Source organism: Leptonychotes weddellii, chromosome X (assembly GCF_054177405.1).
Source record: "Leptonychotes weddellii isolate Sample4059 chromosome X, ASM5417740v2, whole genome shotgun sequence".
In the NCBI taxonomy this organism is placed as follows: domain Eukaryota; kingdom Metazoa; phylum Chordata; class Mammalia; order Carnivora; family Phocidae; genus Leptonychotes; species Leptonychotes weddellii.
Window position 1 is genome coordinate 66,799,118 of NC_138385.1, and position 20,984 is coordinate 66,820,101.

The following is a 20,984-nucleotide window of genomic DNA, read 5'->3' on the forward strand; positions in this document are numbered from 1 at the left end:
TTTGAACTGCACAGTTCTACTTACATATGGATATTTTTCAATAAATATGGTATTGTAAATGTATATTTCTTATTTTTCTAAAAATCATAACATTTTCTTTTTCTAGTTTATTATAAGAATACAGTATATAATATACGTTCCATAAAAATATGTGTTGAGTGTTTATGTTACCAGTAAGGCTTCCAGTCAACAGTAGGCTATTAATAGTTAAGGTTTTAGGGAGTCAAAAAAATTCTACTTAGGTTTTCTACTGCATGGGGGATAGTCAGCACCCCAACCCCCATGTCGTTCAGCAGTGAACTGTAGTAGCTACATCAGTAGGAGAGATGAATATCCCAATGACAAAATGGACATAGGTCATTTCAGAAAAGAACAAATTCATTAAACTTCCAGAATAACCTTGTAGATAATCAGAGAAATGCAAATTTTTTCTTCTTTTACCTAGTGGATTGGTACAGATATGTTCTTGGGGTCACACCTATACACACATTCCTGGCTCACAACATTTGATAGCTCCTAGCAAATTACTTAGGATAAAGTCCTGGAATTGGAATTTTTAGATCATTGCCTATACATTTTTTTTCTTAAAGATTTTATTTATTTTTTACCTGAGAGAGAGTGAGAGGGAGAGAGACAGAGCACAGAGGGAGCGGGAGAAGCAGACACCCTGCTGAGCAGAGAGTCCGACGCGGGGCTTGATCCCAGGACCCTGAGATCATGACCTGAGCCGAAGGCAGACACCTAACCAACTGACTGAGCCACCCAGGCGCCCCTCCCTATAAATTTTTAAGACTTGAAGATGCCTAGTTTTCTTGAGCAGCATACCCAATTTTCTGTACTGTGGTTAATACTAGGTATTATTTTTAAGGACATTTAAAGTTTTTTTGTTTTGTTTTTTTTTGTTTTTTTTTACCTTTTGACCCCCTTTACCCATTTTTCCCACCTGTCCACCTGTGGCAGTCACCAGTCTATTCTCCGTATCTATGAGCTTGGGTCTTTTAAATTTGTTTTTTGTTTTTTTAATCTATGTATGAGTTGAGATTATATGGTATTTGTCTTTCTCTAACTTCTTTCACTTAGCATAATGCCCTCAGGGTCCATCCATGTTGTCATAAATGGCAAGATTTCATTCTTTTTTATAGATGAAGAGTATTCCACTGTATATGTACACCCCATCTTTATCCATTCATCTGTCCATGGACTCTTAGGTTGTTTCCATATCTTGGCTATTGTAAATAACGGTACAGTGAACATGGGGGTGCATATATCCTTTCAAATTATTGTTTTATTTTCTTGGGTTAAATACCCAGAAGTAGAATTGCTGGATCATATGGTAGTTCTATTTTTAATTTTTTTGAGGAATCTCCACAGTTTTCCATAGTGGCTACACAAGAAATACATTTATTGATCACTTTGTATATCAGCAACTGTGCAAAGGATTTTTCCCCTAGATTTGATATCTTTAGTGGAGCAAATCAATGTGAACCTTGGCAATTAGTATGCATCCATTGAACTGGCAAGTGCTTTCTTTTGCATTACCTGGAGAAGGAAAATAACAATCAGTTTGCATTTATGTAGCAGGAACAAGATGGTAAAGATAGACTTTTGTCCCTGGTGCATTCTGCAAACCACAAGGTCTGTAGGGACCTTGAGACTGCTGATAAAACAGAACATCATGCTGGTATATTAAATTGATGCCATTATGCTGACTGTATCTTGTGAGCAGAAAACACAAGTACCTTAGATGCCTTAGACATATGTATGCCAGAGACTGACTGCCCTTTGAAGCTTCAGGGTCTTCCACATCAGGAAAGTTTCTAGGGGTCCAGAGGTCTGGGAAATACCAAGATTTCCCTTCTAAAGTGAGAGATGAATTGCTGTACCTTGTACCATATACCATGAAGACAGAGGAACAACATATGAGGTGCCTCTTTGGATTTTGGAACCAGCATACATCAAATTTGGGCTTGTTTTGATTCATTTACTGGATAACCTCTAAAGTGATAGGTCTGGATCTAGAAAAGAGTCTGGGAAAGTTTCAGGTTATGGTATAAGCTGCCCTACTATGTGGACATTTTGACCTAGTAGAATGAGATGTCTGACTTAGGTGTCAGCCAAAGATGCCTCTGGCAAGCTGTGATAGAAGTGCAGCTGAGATTCCTAGAATTTTGGCAAGGCTATTGTCTGCCAACAACTATTCTAACATTCAGAAAAGCAGCTTCTGGCTTGCAACTGAAACTTGATACAGACTGAATGCCTGATTGAGATATCAAGTGATTATAGGATTCAAATGTTCATCATTAATTGGGTGTAATCTAACCCACAGAATCAAAAAATTGGATCTGTATAACTGCATTCCATTAGACATTGAAGTGGTATATTAGATACTAAGCCTGAATAGGTCCAGAAGGCGCAAGTGAATTACATGAGCAGGTGGTTTAGACTCCCATGTTATGTTTCTCTTGCTTCATCACCTCTCCCTCAATGTATATGACTTTAAGGAGAGGAGAAAAAAGTGCAGGCCAGTTTATGGAAGGATTTTATGCCAAGGATTTTACATGCATTAATTACCACAAAAATTTCAGGTAGCTCTTAATTATGCTTCCTCAGGGAGAAAGGTTTGGGACTTAGCTTAAAGAAAACCTTTAAACCCCTGTTTTTCCATGTTGTGTTTTGGGTACTGAAAATACCTCTAGTTTAAATCTCACAACAACGTTGCTGGATAAATAGGTGGTGTTAGTTCATTTTGCGGAAGAGGATACTAAGATTCAAAGAGGTAGCTTACCAATTATCTAATTCCAAAGCCCATACTCTTTGTAGTAGTATGCTGTCTCTCAATATTTAAGCCCCTGTTATGTGAAATAAGTGCTTTAGTATGTGGCAAACATTTGAACCTCACATTACCAAGGTAGTTATTAGGTCTCTTTTCCTGGTAAGAAAACTGTGGCTGAGAGATTGGACTAGCTCATGATCAAACAGCTTATTAAACATCAAGCTAAGAACTGAACCCAGTTTTGTTTGGTTGCAAATCTAGGCCCGTTTCCAGGATACCATATTGCTTTACAGAGAAAAAAAGCCAGTGTAATCATTTCCAGCTGCCATCCATTAAAAGAAGACTTCTCTGTCCCAGTCCCTAGCCTTCTTCCTCCTCACTTTCAGAAACTTTACTATAAGCTCTCAATCCACGCCTTGTTACCTGAAAAACAGGCCCTTTCATCAGTAAAAGAGAGCAGGAATATATGGCAGTGGGAATCCTGTAAGAATGAAGTCCCAGTATTACAAAGTTCAGAAGGTCTTTGTCCTCCTACAGTTAGAGGGTTTAATGTTGCAGAGAAATACAGCCAGTGCTAATCTTCACCTTTAACTGTGAATTCACTAGGGTTTTTCAGTGTTCCTCTGATTCAACATTTCTTATCAGGCATTTTAGTTAACTTTCAGACTGTGGTACAGATTCTTTCATTTTCTTATTGGTGTCTAGCTCGTTTCCTTTATTTCTGTTGTCTGTACCCTTCCAAGTAGATGGTCTACATGTACAAGTTTATCCAAGTTAAAAATGCACAGATGGATTGTTTTATTATAATATTTCCCTTTAATCCCAAGTGATTGGCAAATTTCCCATTTTCTAATATAGTATGTTCTTTCAGAAGTTAAATTGCTAAGTGTGTTGGCCTAAAGATTCCTTTTCCCATTCTTTGTTTTTGTGTATCCCTCATCCTCCAAAACACTCTTTGTGAATACCTGTTTTTCTCAGCCTGCAGACTGCAGAGCCTTAATAGACAAACTCAAAGTTTGTAATGATGAGCAACTCCTCTTGGAACTGCAGCAGATCAAAACATGGAACATTGGGAAGGTATGTGAACCCATGCTCCCAAAAGACAGGGCTCCCTGGACTAGTACATCATTTTGTATTCTCTGATATGGAAAGAGAAACCACAGTGAGGTAGCATCATTCATCAGTTCTTAGTAAGTATCTAGTGTATGTCTAATACAGCTCTAGACCAGTAACTTTTAGCTTGTGAACACCAAGGAAATTTTGAAAAATGTGAAAGAAAATTTCGCTAGCTGAAGATGAAGAATGTTTACATAGGTGATGATAAAGAATTTCAACCACAGAATTCCTTTAGTTTGACAATATGAGTTTGAGATAGTTAAAAGAATCTTCTTTAGGTAACTCTAAAAATGAACACTTCTGATAAAATGGGTTCTGGCAGGGAGAGTCATTGTATTTGTAGACCTCAGAATGTAGCCAGAATTCTCTCTCTGAAGACCTAGTTAAGGTGTCTACTGGTGTTAGCACATGTGTACTTGATGCACTGATGTAATAATGAACTCAGGTTTATATGCCTCAGAGTATGATATTTCTCATACAGGTTTCTGTACTGGTGGGGGGTTTTAAAGAGAAGCAAAGGTGGGAAGTGAACTTGTCTAGGTGTCACGCTCAGCAATCAATTGTAGCAAAGCACCCACATAGTACTTAGTACCTTATTCTCCGATGTTCCTCTTTCTCTTCCCTTCTCCAGTGTGAGTTATACCACTGGGTGGATCTGTTGGACCGCTTTGATGGAATCCTGGCAGATGCTGGACAAACAGTGGAGAATATGTCGTGGATGCTCGTATGTGATAGGCCGGAAAGAGAACAACTGAAAATGCTTCTCTTGGCTGTGTTGAACTTCACAGCCTTGCTCATTGAGTACAGCTTTTCCCGGCATCTGTACAGTTCCATAGAGGTAGGAGAGGTTCAGGCCTATGTGATCTCTTCTCAAGTATTATTGTTCATGTCCAGAGATAAAGAAATTGCTATTTCTTTCTGATAATTGCTTCTTTCCTTTTCATTATGGAGGTCTGGGGTTTTCGGTGTCAAAGACAATGATGATGTTTTTTGGATATAGATGCCCTTCACAGGTTGCTGGGAAGGTTCTTTATTGTCACCTTCACTCTGCCTTTCCAGATTCAAGAAATTAATGAGAATGTAATACATGTATTGAAGTATTCTTGGGAATTTGCAAAAACTGATCTTTGTTCCAGGTTATTAGAACATTACTCATTGCCTAAATGACCTGTTAGGTTTATTTTCCCAAGTCTTTGGTAAAGAAATAGGATCAGAATTGAAAGGAAGTGGCTTGGGAAAAGTGGAATAACTGAACTAAAGTATAGCACCCACGGTTTTAAGTGAGGAATGGATAAGCAGTCTGTTAAAGATAAAATAGATTAGTTGCAAAAGGAAGTACATAGCCTTCAGGATTATCAGCAACCAGAAATACCTAGGTTTCTTGCCAACTAAATGACATAATGATTTTAACACTGACCAAATGCTTCAATATATTGATGAACTTTGATTTTATTAAAAAATCTAGTCACTTTTGGATTACTGTTACATACGCTATACTGTAACAGTCATAAATGCCACCAGCTGTTGTTGCTATCTTTAGCTTCTATATGGAGGACCCTGCATTTTAATTAGTTCCAATTTTATATTTGTCAAAGGATACAGAAGGAGCATAAAATTACCTTTCTTTCACAATACTTTTAGTCTAGTTGAGACTTAATGTTCTTAAGTTCCACTTTGTATTAAAATACCACATTTGTCTCTTTTGTAATCTGTTTTTTCCCGTGGGGACACCTGTGCAATTTTGAGCTGCTGCTCACTTTTTCTTTTCTTTTCTTTTTTTTTTTTTTAAAAACTTGGACTTTCTGGCTTGCTGCCAGATTATAAGCTGCTTGGGGACAAGGTTGCATGTTGTAGGTGCTCAGATATTCATAAATAGTTTTTTGTATTAAACTTCTTGATAGTTTTGTGTATATGAACAAATCTATTACTACATAGGCATTTTAAGTTTTCAAGGCCTAGTGTGCCCGATACCATAATCTTGCCCTTTTTGTTCCCTGTAGCATTTGACAACTTTATTGGCTTCCTCTGATATGCAAGTGGTGCTGGCAGTCCTTAATCTTCTCTATGTATTTAGCAAAAGATCAAACTATATCACACGCCTTGGATCTGACAAGAGAACCCCACTGCTAACCCGGCTACAACACTTGGCAGAGGTGAGTCATGGGTAAAGAGTGGAAGAGCACAAAAATTGGACCATATAGTTCCTTTTCACAGGTGTTTTTTACATTGTCAAAATGGATTACTATCCCTAAGTTTACTGGCCTAAATGAATAGAATTATGGGGGCCCCTTAACTAAGTTCCCACCAAAACCTAAGAAGTATTCTCAGTTGTTACGAAGCAATTTTGAGGGATTTCATGAATCTCTACTCACAAAGCAGAATCACTCTGTTCAAAAATGGCAACAGCTTGGGGCGCCTGGGTGGCTCAGATGGTTAAGCGTCTGCCTTCGGCTCAGGTCATGATCCCAGGGTCCTGGGATCGAGTCCCGCATCGGGCTCCCTGCTAGGCGGGGAGCCTGCTTCTCTCCCTCTGCCTCTGCCTCTCTCTCTCTCTCTGACTTTCATGAATAAATAAATTTAAAAAAAAAATTAAAAAAAAAAAAGACTTTAAAAAAAAATGGCAACAGCTTTTCTAGAAAGAAAGTTCATAATCAGATTCTACTTAGGAAGGAAGTAGGGTGCAATCTGGATTTGAGTCTTGTCCCTGCTTATTAGCTCTGATACCAGTTTTCTCTGGGAATTTAGTAGATCTACCTTAAGAGTAGTTTCAGAATAAAATGAAATGTAGGGTACTTAGTGCTATGCTCAGTAATTGGTTTGTGATGGTAGTAATTATAATTGAAGGCAAAAAAAAAAAAAAACCACTCTCATATAAAAGTAACTCAACCAAACTATTGTCCAGTGTTCCTAGAGACAAATTGATCATATGTACTTAGGGTTTGAGAGAGGTAGAAAGCTTTGCTAGAAAGCTTTCTTAGAAGAAAATTGAGGGGTGCCTGGTGGTTCAGTCAGTTAAGCGACTGCCTTCAGCTCAGGTCATGATCCCAGGGTCCTGGGATCAAACCCCACGTACTCTGCTCAGCAGGGAGCCTGTTTTTCCCTCTCCCTCTGCCTGCCACTCCCCCTGCTTGTGGCTCTCTCTCTCAAATAAATAAAATCTTTAAAAAAAAAAAAAAAAAATTTGGTAAGGCTGACTTTTTAAAAGCCAATTAATGATTACATCATAAATAATATAACTCAAGTTTCAGGCTATTTTTAGGTACATGATTCCTTAAAAATCTTCCCGCCCCCCCAAAAAAATCTATTTATTTATTTTAGAGAGGGAGAGAGAGCCAGGGGTGGGGGTGGAGGAGCAGAGGCAGAAGAGAGAGTCTCAAGCATACTCCACACTGAGTGCAGAGCCCCACGCAGGGCTCAGTCTCACGACCCTGAGATCACAACCTGAGCTGAAACCAAGAGTTGGATGCTCAACCGACTGCACCACCTAGGCACCCCTCCTTAAAAATCATTTTTGAAAGATATAATATATAATCTGTATTGTGAAAATTCTGGGATATACAGAAAAGTATAAAGAGAATATTAATCACCTTTAATTCATCCAGATGGAGCTTCCTTCAAAATTTGAGTATATTTTCTAATTGTATTTGCAAATATGTATATACAGATGTGCGACCTATTCTGTTAACATAATTTTCTCATGTTATTAAAAAATGTAAGACAGTTCAGTATTGGCTCTCCAAGTAACAGTAAGAGGAAAAAGAAGCCATATTTCAATAGATGCTTCAAAAGCATTGGATAAAATTCAGCACATTAATTAAAACTAATATAAACTCTTAGAAAGCTAGGAAGACAAAATTTAAATTTATAAATCATCTACCGGAAGTCATAATGGAAAAACTGAAGCATCTCCATTGAATTCAAAAGTCACACAAAAATGCTATTACTTTTGCCACTTAAATTTATAGTAGAGGTCCTAACAAATACAAGAGAAAAGGAAGAAATGAAGGATACGTATTAAAAGAGAAAACTTGGGGCGCCTGTGGCTCAGTCAGTTACGTGTCTGCCTTCGGCTAAGGCATGATTCCAGGGTATTGGGATCCAGCCCCGCATCATGCTCCCTACTCAGCAGGGAGCCTGTTTCTCTCTTCCTCTGCCTTTCCCCCCGCTCGTGTGTGTTCTCTCTCTCAAACAAATAAAGTCTTAAAAAAAACTTATTACTATTTGAAGGTGATAGGATTGAGGCTTTTGGTTTTCTGGGGAGACAGTATAAAATTATTAGAACTAATAAAAGTATAGTGAGGTAGCCAAGTAAATGATCACTATACAGAAACAAATATTTCCTCTATACATTAGTAATAACCAGTTAGATGATTTAAGAAAAAAGACCCTATTCACGGTATCAGCGAGTACACTAAAATAAGCCATAACGGTTTATAAAACCATACATTAAGAGAAGGTAATGGAGAAGGTTATATTGTGATTTACTGGTAGTGAAGGAACTCTTAAAAAACCCAAAGCATAAATCTTATAGTAAAAATTACAAAATTAAGACTTCCCTTTCATTGAAAAACATCATAACTCACTGCAGTATAGGCACTCACATTGGAATGTAAATCAGCACACTGCTTCCTTGAACAAGAAAAACATCAGTTGGAATAAACAGTGTACTTACTGATATGGTTGACTAACATTCTGGTGCAAACTCATTTTGTCATGGACCAATACCACATTCGAACAATTGGTGGAATATCAGCTGGCCTGTGTACAACAATAAAAAACAGAGTAGTGATAGATGGATAAGTGTTTAGCCATGTTTTAAAACTGTCAAGGGTGGTGTGCCGCGGTGGCACAGTCAGTTGAGCGTCCGACTCTTGGGTTTGGTTTAGGTTGTGATCTCAGGGTCATGGGATCGAGCCCCATGTTGGGCTCTGCACTCAGTGTGGAGTCTGCATGAGACACTCTCTCTCTCCCTCTGTCCCTTTCCCCCTAAAATAAATAAATAAATCTTTTTAAAAAACTGTCAAGGGACTTTGTCATTGTAGTATATTTAAGGAACACCTCCAAATTAACCAGGATAAACAGAGGCTATAGATAGATAATTCACAGACCAGGGAATTCAGCACATTAATAGATGTTGGAAACTCAGTAATTAGAGAAATACAGCTTATAAAACTATCAGATTAACAAATTAGAAAACTATGTAATGGTAAGTGTTAGCAGGCATATGTGAGGCTATAGGAACCCTTGACTGGTACTCCTGGGTATATATCCCAAAGATGATTTCACATTATTCCATAAGGTAACATCTGGGAAAATACTGCATCATTGTGGCAGTTAGTAGATTGGATAAGTAAAATGTGCTGCATGCATATTATGGAATATGTAGCAGTTAGAAGCAGTGAACCAAATAGTACATGTAGCATCAGTAGCTTTTAAAAATAATGCTGGGGGGTGGTTAAAAATGTTTATTGCTCAGTACCATTTCTGAAACTTAAAAATGTACACACAGAGCAACATAAAGTTTTGAAGAAAATTATAGATATAAGAAGTGAAAAGTGTTGCCTTTGGCAAGGAGAAAGGAATGTGAATGAGCAATAATCAGACAGATGGTTTACATAAATAAGTAAAAGAAAATAAAGGTAACCAGCAGTATTTAAGATCTGTTAGAACAAAACTAAACCTTTATTTACAGATTAAAAGATGATCTAAATTTGTGAGCAGAGACAGATGATACCATTTTTTGCATGGGAAGACACAATATAGTAGAAGCCCTCTTTGATCAAATTAGGGTCAATAGTTGTTAGGTTAGTTATTGTTAAAATGTTAAAGCAGATCTTTTTAAAAATGTCATTACGTACCACTTTTTAAAAAGATTTTATTTGGGGCGCCTGGGTGGCTCAGTTGGTTAAGCGACTGCCTTCGGCTCAGGTCATGATCCTGGAGTCCCGGGATCGAGTCCCACATCGGGCTCCCTGCTCGGCGGGGAGTCTGCTTCTCCCTCTGACCCTCCTCCCTCTCATGCTCTCTGTCTCTCATTCTGTCTCTCGCAAATAAATAAAATCTTTAAAAATAAAAAAAAAATAAAAAGATTTTATTTTTAGAGAGGAGTGTGAGCCCAGGGGTTGGGGTTGTAAAGGGGGCAGAGGGAGGGAGAATCTCAGGCAGACTCCAGACTGAGCGCAGAGCCCATGACTCTGAAATCATGACCTGAGCCAAAATCAAGAGTCTGACGCTTAACTGACTAGCCACTTAGGTGCCCCAGTACATACCACTTTTTAAAAACTGAAACACAAATGTCAATTCTTTTTCCTATTTTTCTAATGTAAGGCCACAGACACTACTTTGAGTCAGAAATAGTCTGTTCTCTTACTTACATAAACTACAACTATCATCTCTGATTTCTTTAAAGTAGAGCAACAACGGTGTAAAGACTTCAGTTTGTAAAGGAACCTGAATACAGAATTAGAAATTATAATTTATCCCGAATCTCTTTTCCCTAATTTAACACTTTTTATTTTAACATCTTGCCTTTTTAGCCTTTGCCAAATATTCAGATTAGTTTTTATAAAAATAGTTCCCTTTTCAGTTTAAATCATTGTTCTGTATAATATTTTAACTTACTTATAATATATACAACTGACATAAATGAGTTTAGAGACAAACACCTGGCTTGGTACACATACAGATAACTTGTGGGAGCAAAAGAGTGATTGCAAGCATGCGTTATTCAATATGTTTTAAGTTTTTTTAATTGGCATAGGAACAGACAAATATGTCTGCAGAATGAAATAGTAAGCATCGTGTTGTTTATAAAGAAAAATGGGACAATTGACTATTTGAAGGAAAATGTGTTTAGATCATTTCTTTACACTATTCACATAAATCCTACAAACGTATTTAGAAGTAAATATAGGCAGCTCTTTAACATCTTTCATGAGGAAGGATTTCCTAAGTCAGGAAACCTATAAGCCATTTTAAAAATTGACAGATTTTATGTAAAAATAATAGTTATAAAGAAAAGGCAGATGACTTCTTAAACTGGGAAAAAGTATTTGCACTGTGTACAACAAAGGAGTAACACGTTATGTAAACAGCTTTTACAAATCCTTAAAAATGTAAATAACCCAGTAGGAAAACATCGAAAGTATATGGACAGATAATTCATAAAGGAATATGAAATAATTTTTAAACTTGGTCAAGAAAACATGAAAAGATTACACTAGGAATAATGGGGAAATGTACATTATGTGAGATCATTTTTTACCATTAGATTGTCAATATTATCTACAATTGGCTAGGTTGTGGGGAAACAGGTACTTATAAACTGTTGGTGTAAAAATGCCCTGCTGTAGGGTTATTTGGCCGCACCTTTAATTTTAAAATGTATACATTTTATTTCATCCAGTAGTTCTAATTTAAGGAAATTATGTTAGAAATATATTCAAGTGTGCATAAAAATTATGCTTAGGTATTCTCACTGCACCATTGTTTGGGAAAAAATTTTGAAATATCATATTTAACAAGGTATAAGCCTATGTATGACCCTAAAAGAGCTCCTCGATGAAAGGATCTCAGCAAGAAAAGTTAGTTGAAGATCCCCATTTATGGTTTTTTAGAAGTCCAAAAGTAAAACTATATTAATGAAGTACAGAAAGTTACATATCTTAATTGTAAGCTTAGAGAATTAAGTTGGGGGAAAAGATGATGGGTGAGTTTCACTTTTTGTATTCTGTACTTTAAATGTTTTATAGCTATAATGTATTATATATTTTATAATTAAATGTGAGAATTTGTAATGACTTTGTAGATGTATTTTTAATGACTGTAACATTCCATTGTTTGTGCTATAGTTGTTACCTAATTTAATACCTACTATATGTAATCCCCTTAATACTCTGAGAGTAGGAATTCTTACCCTCATTTTACAGATGAAGAGTATGATATTAAGCAAGGTGAAGTGATTTGCTTATAATTCCCATAATCAGGCAGTGATTTGGGGTTTGAAACCTGATCTATTTGCTTATATGAACCATAACCTTTCTAGCCATATTGAATGGTTTTCACATTTCAGAACAAGGTTTACATTTAGAGATGGAAGAAGAGTACTCTAGTAAATTTGGTGTTTTGTGTAGAGCCATAACAGCACCTATCAGAATTAATATTTTGTCGGATCATAGCACCCCACTTTGAGGTTATTTGATTATCTATACTGTAACAAAAGTTGTTACAGTATACTGTATTGTTACATGAATATGGTTTCTCTGAAAATAATTTATTGTACTGCATTCACTTTTCATCTTATGATATGATAAAATGCCTATGTGATGAAGTGAGGTGAACGACTAGGCATTGTCATGTAGTCATCATGATACAGCCTTGGTCTGCTTTTGACCATCTGACAATATGTCAGGAGGATCATCTTTCAGACTGCTGTTGACTGTGGGTAACTAAAACCATAGAAAGCATTTTGGACTCCTTTTACCTTGTATGACCCTTGTGCTCCCTTTTTCCTCTGAATTGGGCTAACATAAAGACTGTAGATGGAAGGTTGACTTTTAAGTCCCAGACAATTTACAATCTTGATGGGTGCAATACATTGCAGCTTTTGTTACTGTATTATGTGCTTGATGCTTTGTTATTACAAATAAAAGCATCTTAAGATTTTCAAGGGATAAGACATAATATGCTAGGTGTTTAGTAGTGGTAACTACAATTATTCAAACTCTCTTATTAAAATTTTAAAACTTAATTTTTCTCAAAAATGTAACTTGTTGACGTGGGTTGCTTTCTCCTACATCTTCTTTTGAAATGTGACAGTTCTTATAACAGTGGTCTTCAATAGACATTTTGGTTCATGTCTCTTCGTTTTTTAGACTGCTTCCTGAATCTGAATTCTTTTTGTCATCCGTGCCCTGTGCAACAATTACATGTATTCACTTGCATGTGGTTAAGAACTTGGGTTTAGAAGGATCTAATTCTGTCAACAGATCAAATTAATCTCAGTTTATATATCTGTAAATTGGGGATTATGGTATCTACCTCATAGTTTTTAGGTGTAAACTAAATGAATCATAAAATTCCTAGGTTTAATGCTGATCACATTGAAAGCACATAATAAATGGAAGCTATCGTTGAAGATGGTTGTCAGCACATAAACTACATGATAAATCCCTTTTATATTTACTTTATTTAAAAACTGTATATATACATTATTTTGCATAAATACATATTGCCACATGTTTGGGGTTTTTTTTGGTGTAGTCTTTTTTTTCTCTTGGTCATCTTCCCACAACCTAAAATGTATCCTTGTGTATGTATTTTTATCTTTATATTATATTGACATGTTTTGGGTATTTTTGTCTTTGAATTACAGAGGCAGGACATTTTTGCATCTCAGTTTTCTTATTTAATGGTTTGTAAAAAATTCACTAAATCACTTGTATAACTATGTCATTGTTTTAATGGCTACATCATAATTCCATAGTTTGAATGTTCCATAATTTATTCAACTATTTCCCTATTAATGCATATTCTTTTTTTTCCTATTATGAACAATGATTGCTACGTTAAGCAATCTTATATATATGCCCTTACTTACTGATAATTTTGATTCTGTGTAAGAGTCCCAGTAATCTCCACCTTACTTTAATTGGTCCTTACCTGATGAATAGTGAATTTGAGCATCTTTTCATGTTTGGCTATTAGGATTTGCTCTTGTGGATTGTCTGTTCATTTGCCTATTTTTCTCTTGGTTTAGTGTTTTTCTATAAAAGCTCTGTTGGAGATATTAGCCCTTTGTCTCTGTTTAAAGTATTTTCCCCCAAATCTTTGTGATGTTTTTATTTATTGTGTTTATGTACATATTTTCAAAAAATGGTTCAAAAAAAGGTAAATGGCTTCTAGAAAAAATGTTGAACATCATGTTTTGATCTTCATGAAAAATGACTTTGTATGTGTATCTTTTCTCATGATAGTTTTTTAGTGACTCCCTTAACCCAGTGATGTGGGCCAGTTGTGAATATGAGTAGTGGTTGGTTAACTGCAAATGTAGAGAAAGTTCTCCAAGACTTACTGAATTGTTAAAAGCCAGTTGGTTTGTTGTTGTTGTTTTATTTTTTTTTTTAAAGATTTTATTTATTTGAGAGAGCATGAGAGGGGGTAGGGTCATAGGGAGAAGCAGACCCCCCCCCCCCCGCTGAGCAGAGAGCCCGATGTGGGACTCTATCCTGGGACTCCAGCATCATGACCCGAGCCGAAGGCAGTGGCTTAACCAACTGAGCCACCCAGGTGCCCTAAATTGAATTTTTAGTTAACATACAGTGTATTATCAGTTTCAGGGGTAGAATTTGGTGATTCATCAGTTGCATATAACACCCAGTGCTTATTACTTCAAGTGCCCTCCTTAATGCTGATCGCCCAATTACCCCATCCCACCACCCACCTCCCCGCTAGCAGCCCTCAGTTTGTTTACTATAGTTAAGAGTCTCTTATGGTTTGCCTCCCTCTCTGTTTTTATCTTATTTTTCCTTCCCTTCCCCTATGTTCATCTGTTTTGTTTCTTAAATTCCACATGAGTGAAATCATATGGTGTTTGTCTTTCTGTGACTGACTTATTTCGCTTAGCATAATACCCTCTAGTTTCATCCACATCTTGCAAATGGCAATATTTCATTCTTTTTAATGGCTAATATTCCAGTATATATATGTACCACAACTTCTTTACCCATTCATCTGTTGATGGACATCTGGGCTCTTTCCATAGTTTGGCTATTGTAGACATTGCTGCTATAAACATTGAGGTGCAGATGCCCCTCCAGATCACAACGTTTGTTTCCTTTGGGTAAATACCCAGTAGTGCAATTGCTGGATGGGAGGATAGCTCTATTTTTAATGTCTTGAGGAACCTCCATACTGTTTTCCAGAGTGGCTACACCAATTTGCATTCCCACCAACAGTGTAAGAGAGTTCCCCTTTCTCCGCATCCTTGCCAACATCTCTTTTTTCCTGAGTTGTTCATTTGAGCCATTCTGACAGGTGTGAGGTGGTGTCTCATAATGGTTTTGATTTGTATTTCCCTGATGCCGAGTGATGTTGAGCATTTCTTCATGTGTCTGTTAGCTATTTGTATGTCGTCTTTGGAGAAATGTCTGTTCATGTCTTCTGTCCATTTCTTGACTAGATTTTTTGTTCTTTGGGTTTTGAGTCTGATAAGGTTTTTTTTTTTTTAAGATTTTATTTATTTATTTGAGAGAGAGAGCACATGGGGGGAGAGGGTCAGAAGAAGAAGCAGACTCCCCGCTGAGCAGGGAGCCCGATGTGGGACTCGATCCTGGGACTCCAGGATCATGACCTGAGCCGAAGGCAGTTGCCTAACCAACTGAGCCACCCAGGCACCCCAATTTTGATAAGGTTTTTTTTTAAGATTTTATTTATTTGGGGTGCCTGGGTGGCTCAGTCGGTTAAGCGTCTGCCTTCGGCTCAGGTCATGATCCCAGGGTCCTAGGATTGAGCCCCACATCCAGCTCAGTGGGGAGCCTGCTTCTCCTTCTCCCTCTGTCTGCTGCTCCCCCTGCTTGTGCTCTCTCTCTCTCTGTGTGTCAAATAAAATCTTTAAAAATAAAAAAAAAAATTAAGATTTTATTTATTTATTTGAGAGAAAGAGCACAAAGAGGGGAGGGGCAGAGGGAGAGGGTGAAGCAGGTTCCCAGCTAAGCAGGGAATCTGGTGCGGGGCTCAATCCCAAAACCCTGGGATTATGACCTGAGCCTTAGGCAGACGCTTAACTGACTGAGCCACTCAGGTGCCCTGAGTTTGATAAGTTCTTTATAGATTTTGGATACTAGCCCTTTCTCTGTCATTTGTGAATATCTTCTCCTGTTCCGTAGGTTGCCTTTTAGTTTTGTTGATTGTTTCCTTTGCTGTGTAAAAGCTTTTTATCCCAGTAGTTCATTTTTGCTTTTGTTTCCCTTGCCTTTGGAGATGTGTCTAACAAGAAGTTGCTGTCACCAAAGTCAAAGAGGTTGCTGCCTGTATTCTCCTCTAGGATTTTGATGGATTCCTGTCTCACATTTAGGTCTTTCATCCATTTTGAGCCAGTTGGTTTTGTGAAGGTCTAGTACACTGGTTCTCAAACTTGAGCATGTATGAGTAATTTTATTATTGGTCTTCCTCCCCTGTTCACACCCCTTTACCTCCTTTCCCCTCCCGTTTCTGATTCAATAGGCCTGGGACAAGGCCGGATAATGTGCATTGTTGTTGGGTTTTTTTTTTTTTTTTTAAGATTTGATTTATTTATTTGAGAGAGCGAGTGAACACAAGCAGGGGGCGGGGAGAGGGAGAAGCAGACTCCCGGCTGAGCAGGGAGCCCAACGTGGGCCTCAATCCCAGGACCCCGGGATCAGGACCTGAGCCGAAGGCAAACATTCAACCAACTGAGCCACCCAGGTGCCCCAATAATGTGCATTGTTAACAAATTTCTAGGTGATACTAAGGCTGCTGGTCCAGGGACCACACTTTATAAACCACTGGTCTAGTCTATCCTATTATGTAAAGTTATGAAATCTTACTGAATTCTTACAGTTCCATGTCAAAGAACATCAAGCCTTTCTCCTGATGTCTGAATACTTATTCTTTAGCAAATCCCATCTAGTGAGGTGGTGTCAAATATGCCTCTATGGCATGGATGATAAAATATTTATTGGGTGTCTGCTTAATTGCTAGAATCATGATAACACTACAAGGTAGGTGAGGATAGTGAGATTCAGAAGTTATATTATTTTTGGGAAAAGCCTTTGGGCTCTTATCCTCTGATGAAGTGTAAAATGTATTATTTGCTGTTACTGTCTTAGATGTTAGGGGTTGCTGTATAGCTTGGTTTTTATTCCAAACCTGGGTGTGTCAGTCAGAGATGCAGCTCTTGAATCCACACCCAAACCTTCCAGTTGGTACCATTTAAGAAATATATGACCAACCCTGTGCTGGATGTAGTATAAAACATGTTCTTTTCTTTATAAAGCTTACATAGTAGTTGAGAAAGCAGATATATGTGCATAATAAAAAGGACAAAGAACTAGTTATTCTGAGTAGTCCTAATAAATAGCCTAGAATCTCAAACATTCCATAGATTTACCTTGTTGGCTGCAAAAGAAACTTTTCTTCATAATAAAAATATGTGCTCAGTATTTTAAAAAATTTAGAAATGTACAGAAGATAATTTATCATGACCATGTGTCTATTCTTAGCATTTTGATAGATTTTCTTAGTCTTTGTTTTATGCATATTTCTTTACATGACTGAACACATAGTATATATAATTTTATGATTTTAATGTACTAGCATTAGTGTTTTCCCCAATTAACTTTGCATAATTTTGTAAGAAATGTTTCTTTGTGTTTAGTATAATGGTAATATCATAAATGTCACAGTGTCACAGACTTTCATGGATCAGGTTTGGTTTGGCACATGGTTTTTTTTAAGGATTCCAGTTTAGCACACCTCTCTAGTCAATAGCACACTGCTCTATTTTTATCAGATTACAAAAGATGGAAAGATTTTTCTGGTGACACAGATAATAGAAGTATGCTAAAACAATTAGTTGTGACAACAGAAGAAACAAAAGAAACAATTGTGAAGGTGTACAGCCTTTCAAGCTTATTCTGCCTTGCAGGTTCAGATCCTTGGTTTGATCCTCAGTCTCATTCTTGGTCTCTTCTATGTGGCATCAAATGTTTGTACCCTTTATCCTCATGGTTATCAGCAAATTCCATGTTTCTTCACCAGAAGTCCTGGGAATAGCCAAGAAAATAGAAAATGTAACGAGGAAGTATTTTTCTTATTGGGTATTAAACTTTTTAAATAAAGCTGTAGGAGTTAAAGTAGCATGGTAGTAACAGTGGAATTCAGTTGAACATTTACACAAACAGATCCAACACGTAGGAGTTGAATTTATAATAAGGACAACATTTCACATTAACAGAAAAAGGAATTATTCAATAAATAATATTATAAGAACTGGCTAACGGGCAATTAAATTAGATTCTACCTCATCAAAGTAAAATTAAGATGTATTAAAAAGTTGAGTGTTGGGGCGCCTGGGTGGCTCAGTCATTAAGCGTCTGCCTTCGGCTCAGGTCATGATCCCAGGGTTCTGGGATCGAGTCCCACATCGGGCTCCTTGCTCGGCAGGAAGCCTGCTTCTCCCTCTCCCACTCCCCCTGCTTGTGTTCCTGCTCTCGCTATCTCTCTCTCTGTCAAATAAATAAATAAAAAATTAAAAAAAAAAATTTGTCTAAAAAGTTGAGTGTTGAAAGCATGAAGCTAAAAGCATTCAAAGAAAGTATAACTACATGTTCTTATGTTGTTTGGGGTGGGCAGTCATTTGGGGAATGAAACCAATACCATCAGAGAAGAAATTGATATTAAAATAATGGCATTATACCTTTTGTAAGTGAATATTTTAAATACTCTGAAGTTATGCCATCATATTATCTCCGTTTACAGAATATTTCTCACTGTTTGGGTTATTTTTCAGTGTTTTTCTGTTGTAAATAATGCCACAGTGAAGATCTTTAGTGCATCAATATTTGGTAACAAATGCTTTTATTAAGTTCTTAATGTTGGGCCTTGTAATTTACACATTCTTGTCTCATTTAATCATCAAAAAGATGCTGTAAGCATCATTTTCTCAATTTTATACCTAAGCTCAATTTTGAGATAAAAGTCAAAAAAAATTGAGTAGCTTGATCCAGCTGTTGAAGATGAACATAATAGCCAGCTGCCTTAAATCTTTCCCTTTTCACTGGTTCCTCCTATCTATATGTACATTTGAAAAAGAGCAAGGGAAAGCAAGAACATACTTTTTTTTTTTTTTTTTTTGGTCAGTCTAGGTAAAGGCATGTCTATTTTTGTTCTTTTTTTTTTTTTCCAAAGAACCAAATTTGGTTTACTTGATTATATCTCTATTTTCTGTTTTATTTATCTCTGCTCTAATTATTACCATTTCCTTCTTTCTGTTTGCTTTGGGTCTGGTTTGCTCTTTTTTCCCTAGTTCCTTAAGGTAGAAAGTTAGGTTACTGATTTTAGATCTTTCTTTTTTTGAAGGTAGGTAATTACAGCTGTGAATTTCCCTGTAAGCACTGCTTTCAGCGAATCCTATAAATTTTAGTATGTCATATTTTTATTTTCATTCATCTTGGGGAATTTTCTAATTTCCATTGTGATTTCTTCTTTTACCCATTGGTTGTTAGGAGTGTGTTGTTTAATTTTTACATATCTGTGAATTTTCCAGATTTCCTTCTGTTTTGGATTTCTAATTTCTTTTCATTGTCTTGGAGAAGATAACTTTGTATGATTTTATTCTTTTTAAATTTCTTGAAGTTTGTTTTGTGGCCTAACATACGGTCTTATCTGGGAGAATGTTTTATACATACTTTAGAAGAATGTGTATTCTGCTGTTGTTGGGTGGATTGTTATGTATATTTATCTGTTAGGTCTAGTTGATTTAATGTTCTTCTATTTCCTTGTTTATCTTTTGTCTAGTTATAAACATTTGCCCTTTGGATTAGACTAACACTTGAGCAATGAAGAGTTAGTTTGAATTAATACTTAGTTTTAATAGTACACAAAAACTTTGCTCCTGTATAGCTCTGTTCCCCCCATTTTGTGTTGTTGCCACAAATTACATCTTTATACATTGTGTGCCCATCAGTATAGATGTATAGTTACTGTTTTATATGGTTGTCTTTTAAAACACAGAAAACGAGGGGTTATAAAACTATAAAAATATATTAATACTGACTTTTATAATTTACCTATGTAGCTACATTACTGTTTTTTTATTTCTTCATATGGAGTCAAGTTACTGTCTTGTGCCCTTTCATTTCAACCTGAAGGACTCCAATTAGCATTTTTTGAATCATGTGTACCAGCAATAAGGTCCCTCAGCTTTTATCTGGGAATTCTTAATTTCTCCTACATTTTTTTTTAAAGATTTTATTTATTTGACAGAGAGAGACACAGTGAGAGAGGGAACACAAGCAGGGGGAGTGGGAGAGGGAGAAGTAGGCTTTCCGCTGAGCAGGGAGCCCGATGTGGGGCTCGATCCCAGGACTCTGGGATCATGACCTGAGCCTAAGGCAGACGCTTAACGACTGAGCCACCCAGGTGCCCCGTCTCCAGAATTTTTGATTGGCAATTCTTTTCTTCTAGCACTTTGAATATGTCTTCCCACTGTACCCTGACCTCCATGGTTTCTGATGAAAAATCAGCTATTGATCTTATTGTGGATCGCTTGTACATAACAAGTTCTCTTGCTCTTGCTGCTTCAAGATTCCCTTGAATTGGATTTGTAGATCATGTCTTCGGTCAAATTTGAGATGATTTGGCAATTATTTCTATAAATAATTTCTCTGTTCCCCTTTCTCCCCTCTTTCTGGGACTCTGATTATGCATATGTTGGTACACTTGATGGAGTCCCACGTTATCTCTTAGACTTACTTTTAATTTTCCTTCTTTCTACTCTTCCAGCTGGGTGATCTCAATTAACCTAGCTTCAGATTTGTTGATTTTTTTTTCACCTTCCAGTATTTACTTGCAAATATACATGTCTCAGAATTTTTACAAAAGTAATTCATATTTAGTGTTGTAAGTAATAAAGTACATAAAATTGTAAAGAAGAAGTAACAGTCTTCAGTCACCATCATGTACAAAAAATAACTGATAGCATTGTGTTTCATATGCTGCTTTTCCCTCCACATAACCCATGGTATCTTCTCACAGCATTAAATATTTCTTTGAAAATGTAATTTTTAAAATAGAACTACCATATGATCCAGTAATCATATAACTGGGTATTTACCCAAAGAATACAAAAACACAAATTCGAGAGGATATATGCACCACGTTAATTGCAGCATTATTTACAGTAGCCAGACTACAGCACCTGTCCATCGATAGATGAATGGATAAGCAATGGAATAATATTCAGCCATAAAAAGAATGAAATCTTGCCATTTGCATCAACATGGATGGACCTAAAGAGTATAATGCTAAGCAAAATAAGTCAGAGAAAGACAAATACCATATGATTTCATTCGTG

General features: G+C 36.7%; 1 protein-coding gene across 18 annotated transcripts in view; it reads left to right on the top strand.

Moving 5' to 3' along the window:
- Window positions 1-20,984, top strand: part of HUWE1 (HECT, UBA and WWE domain containing E3 ubiquitin protein ligase 1) — a 165,086-nt gene that overhangs the window by 33,634 nt on the left and 110,468 nt on the right. For all 18 annotated transcript variants that reach the window (XM_081808807.1, XM_081808803.1, XM_081808815.1 and 15 more), the window contains 3 exons: window positions 3,752-3,850; window positions 4,521-4,727; window positions 5,890-6,042. In XM_081808807.1, the coding sequence (XP_081664933.1) occupies window positions 3,752-3,850; window positions 4,521-4,727; window positions 5,890-6,042 (459 nt within the window). The remainder of the gene's footprint in view (window positions 1-3,751; window positions 3,851-4,520; window positions 4,728-5,889; window positions 6,043-20,984) is intronic.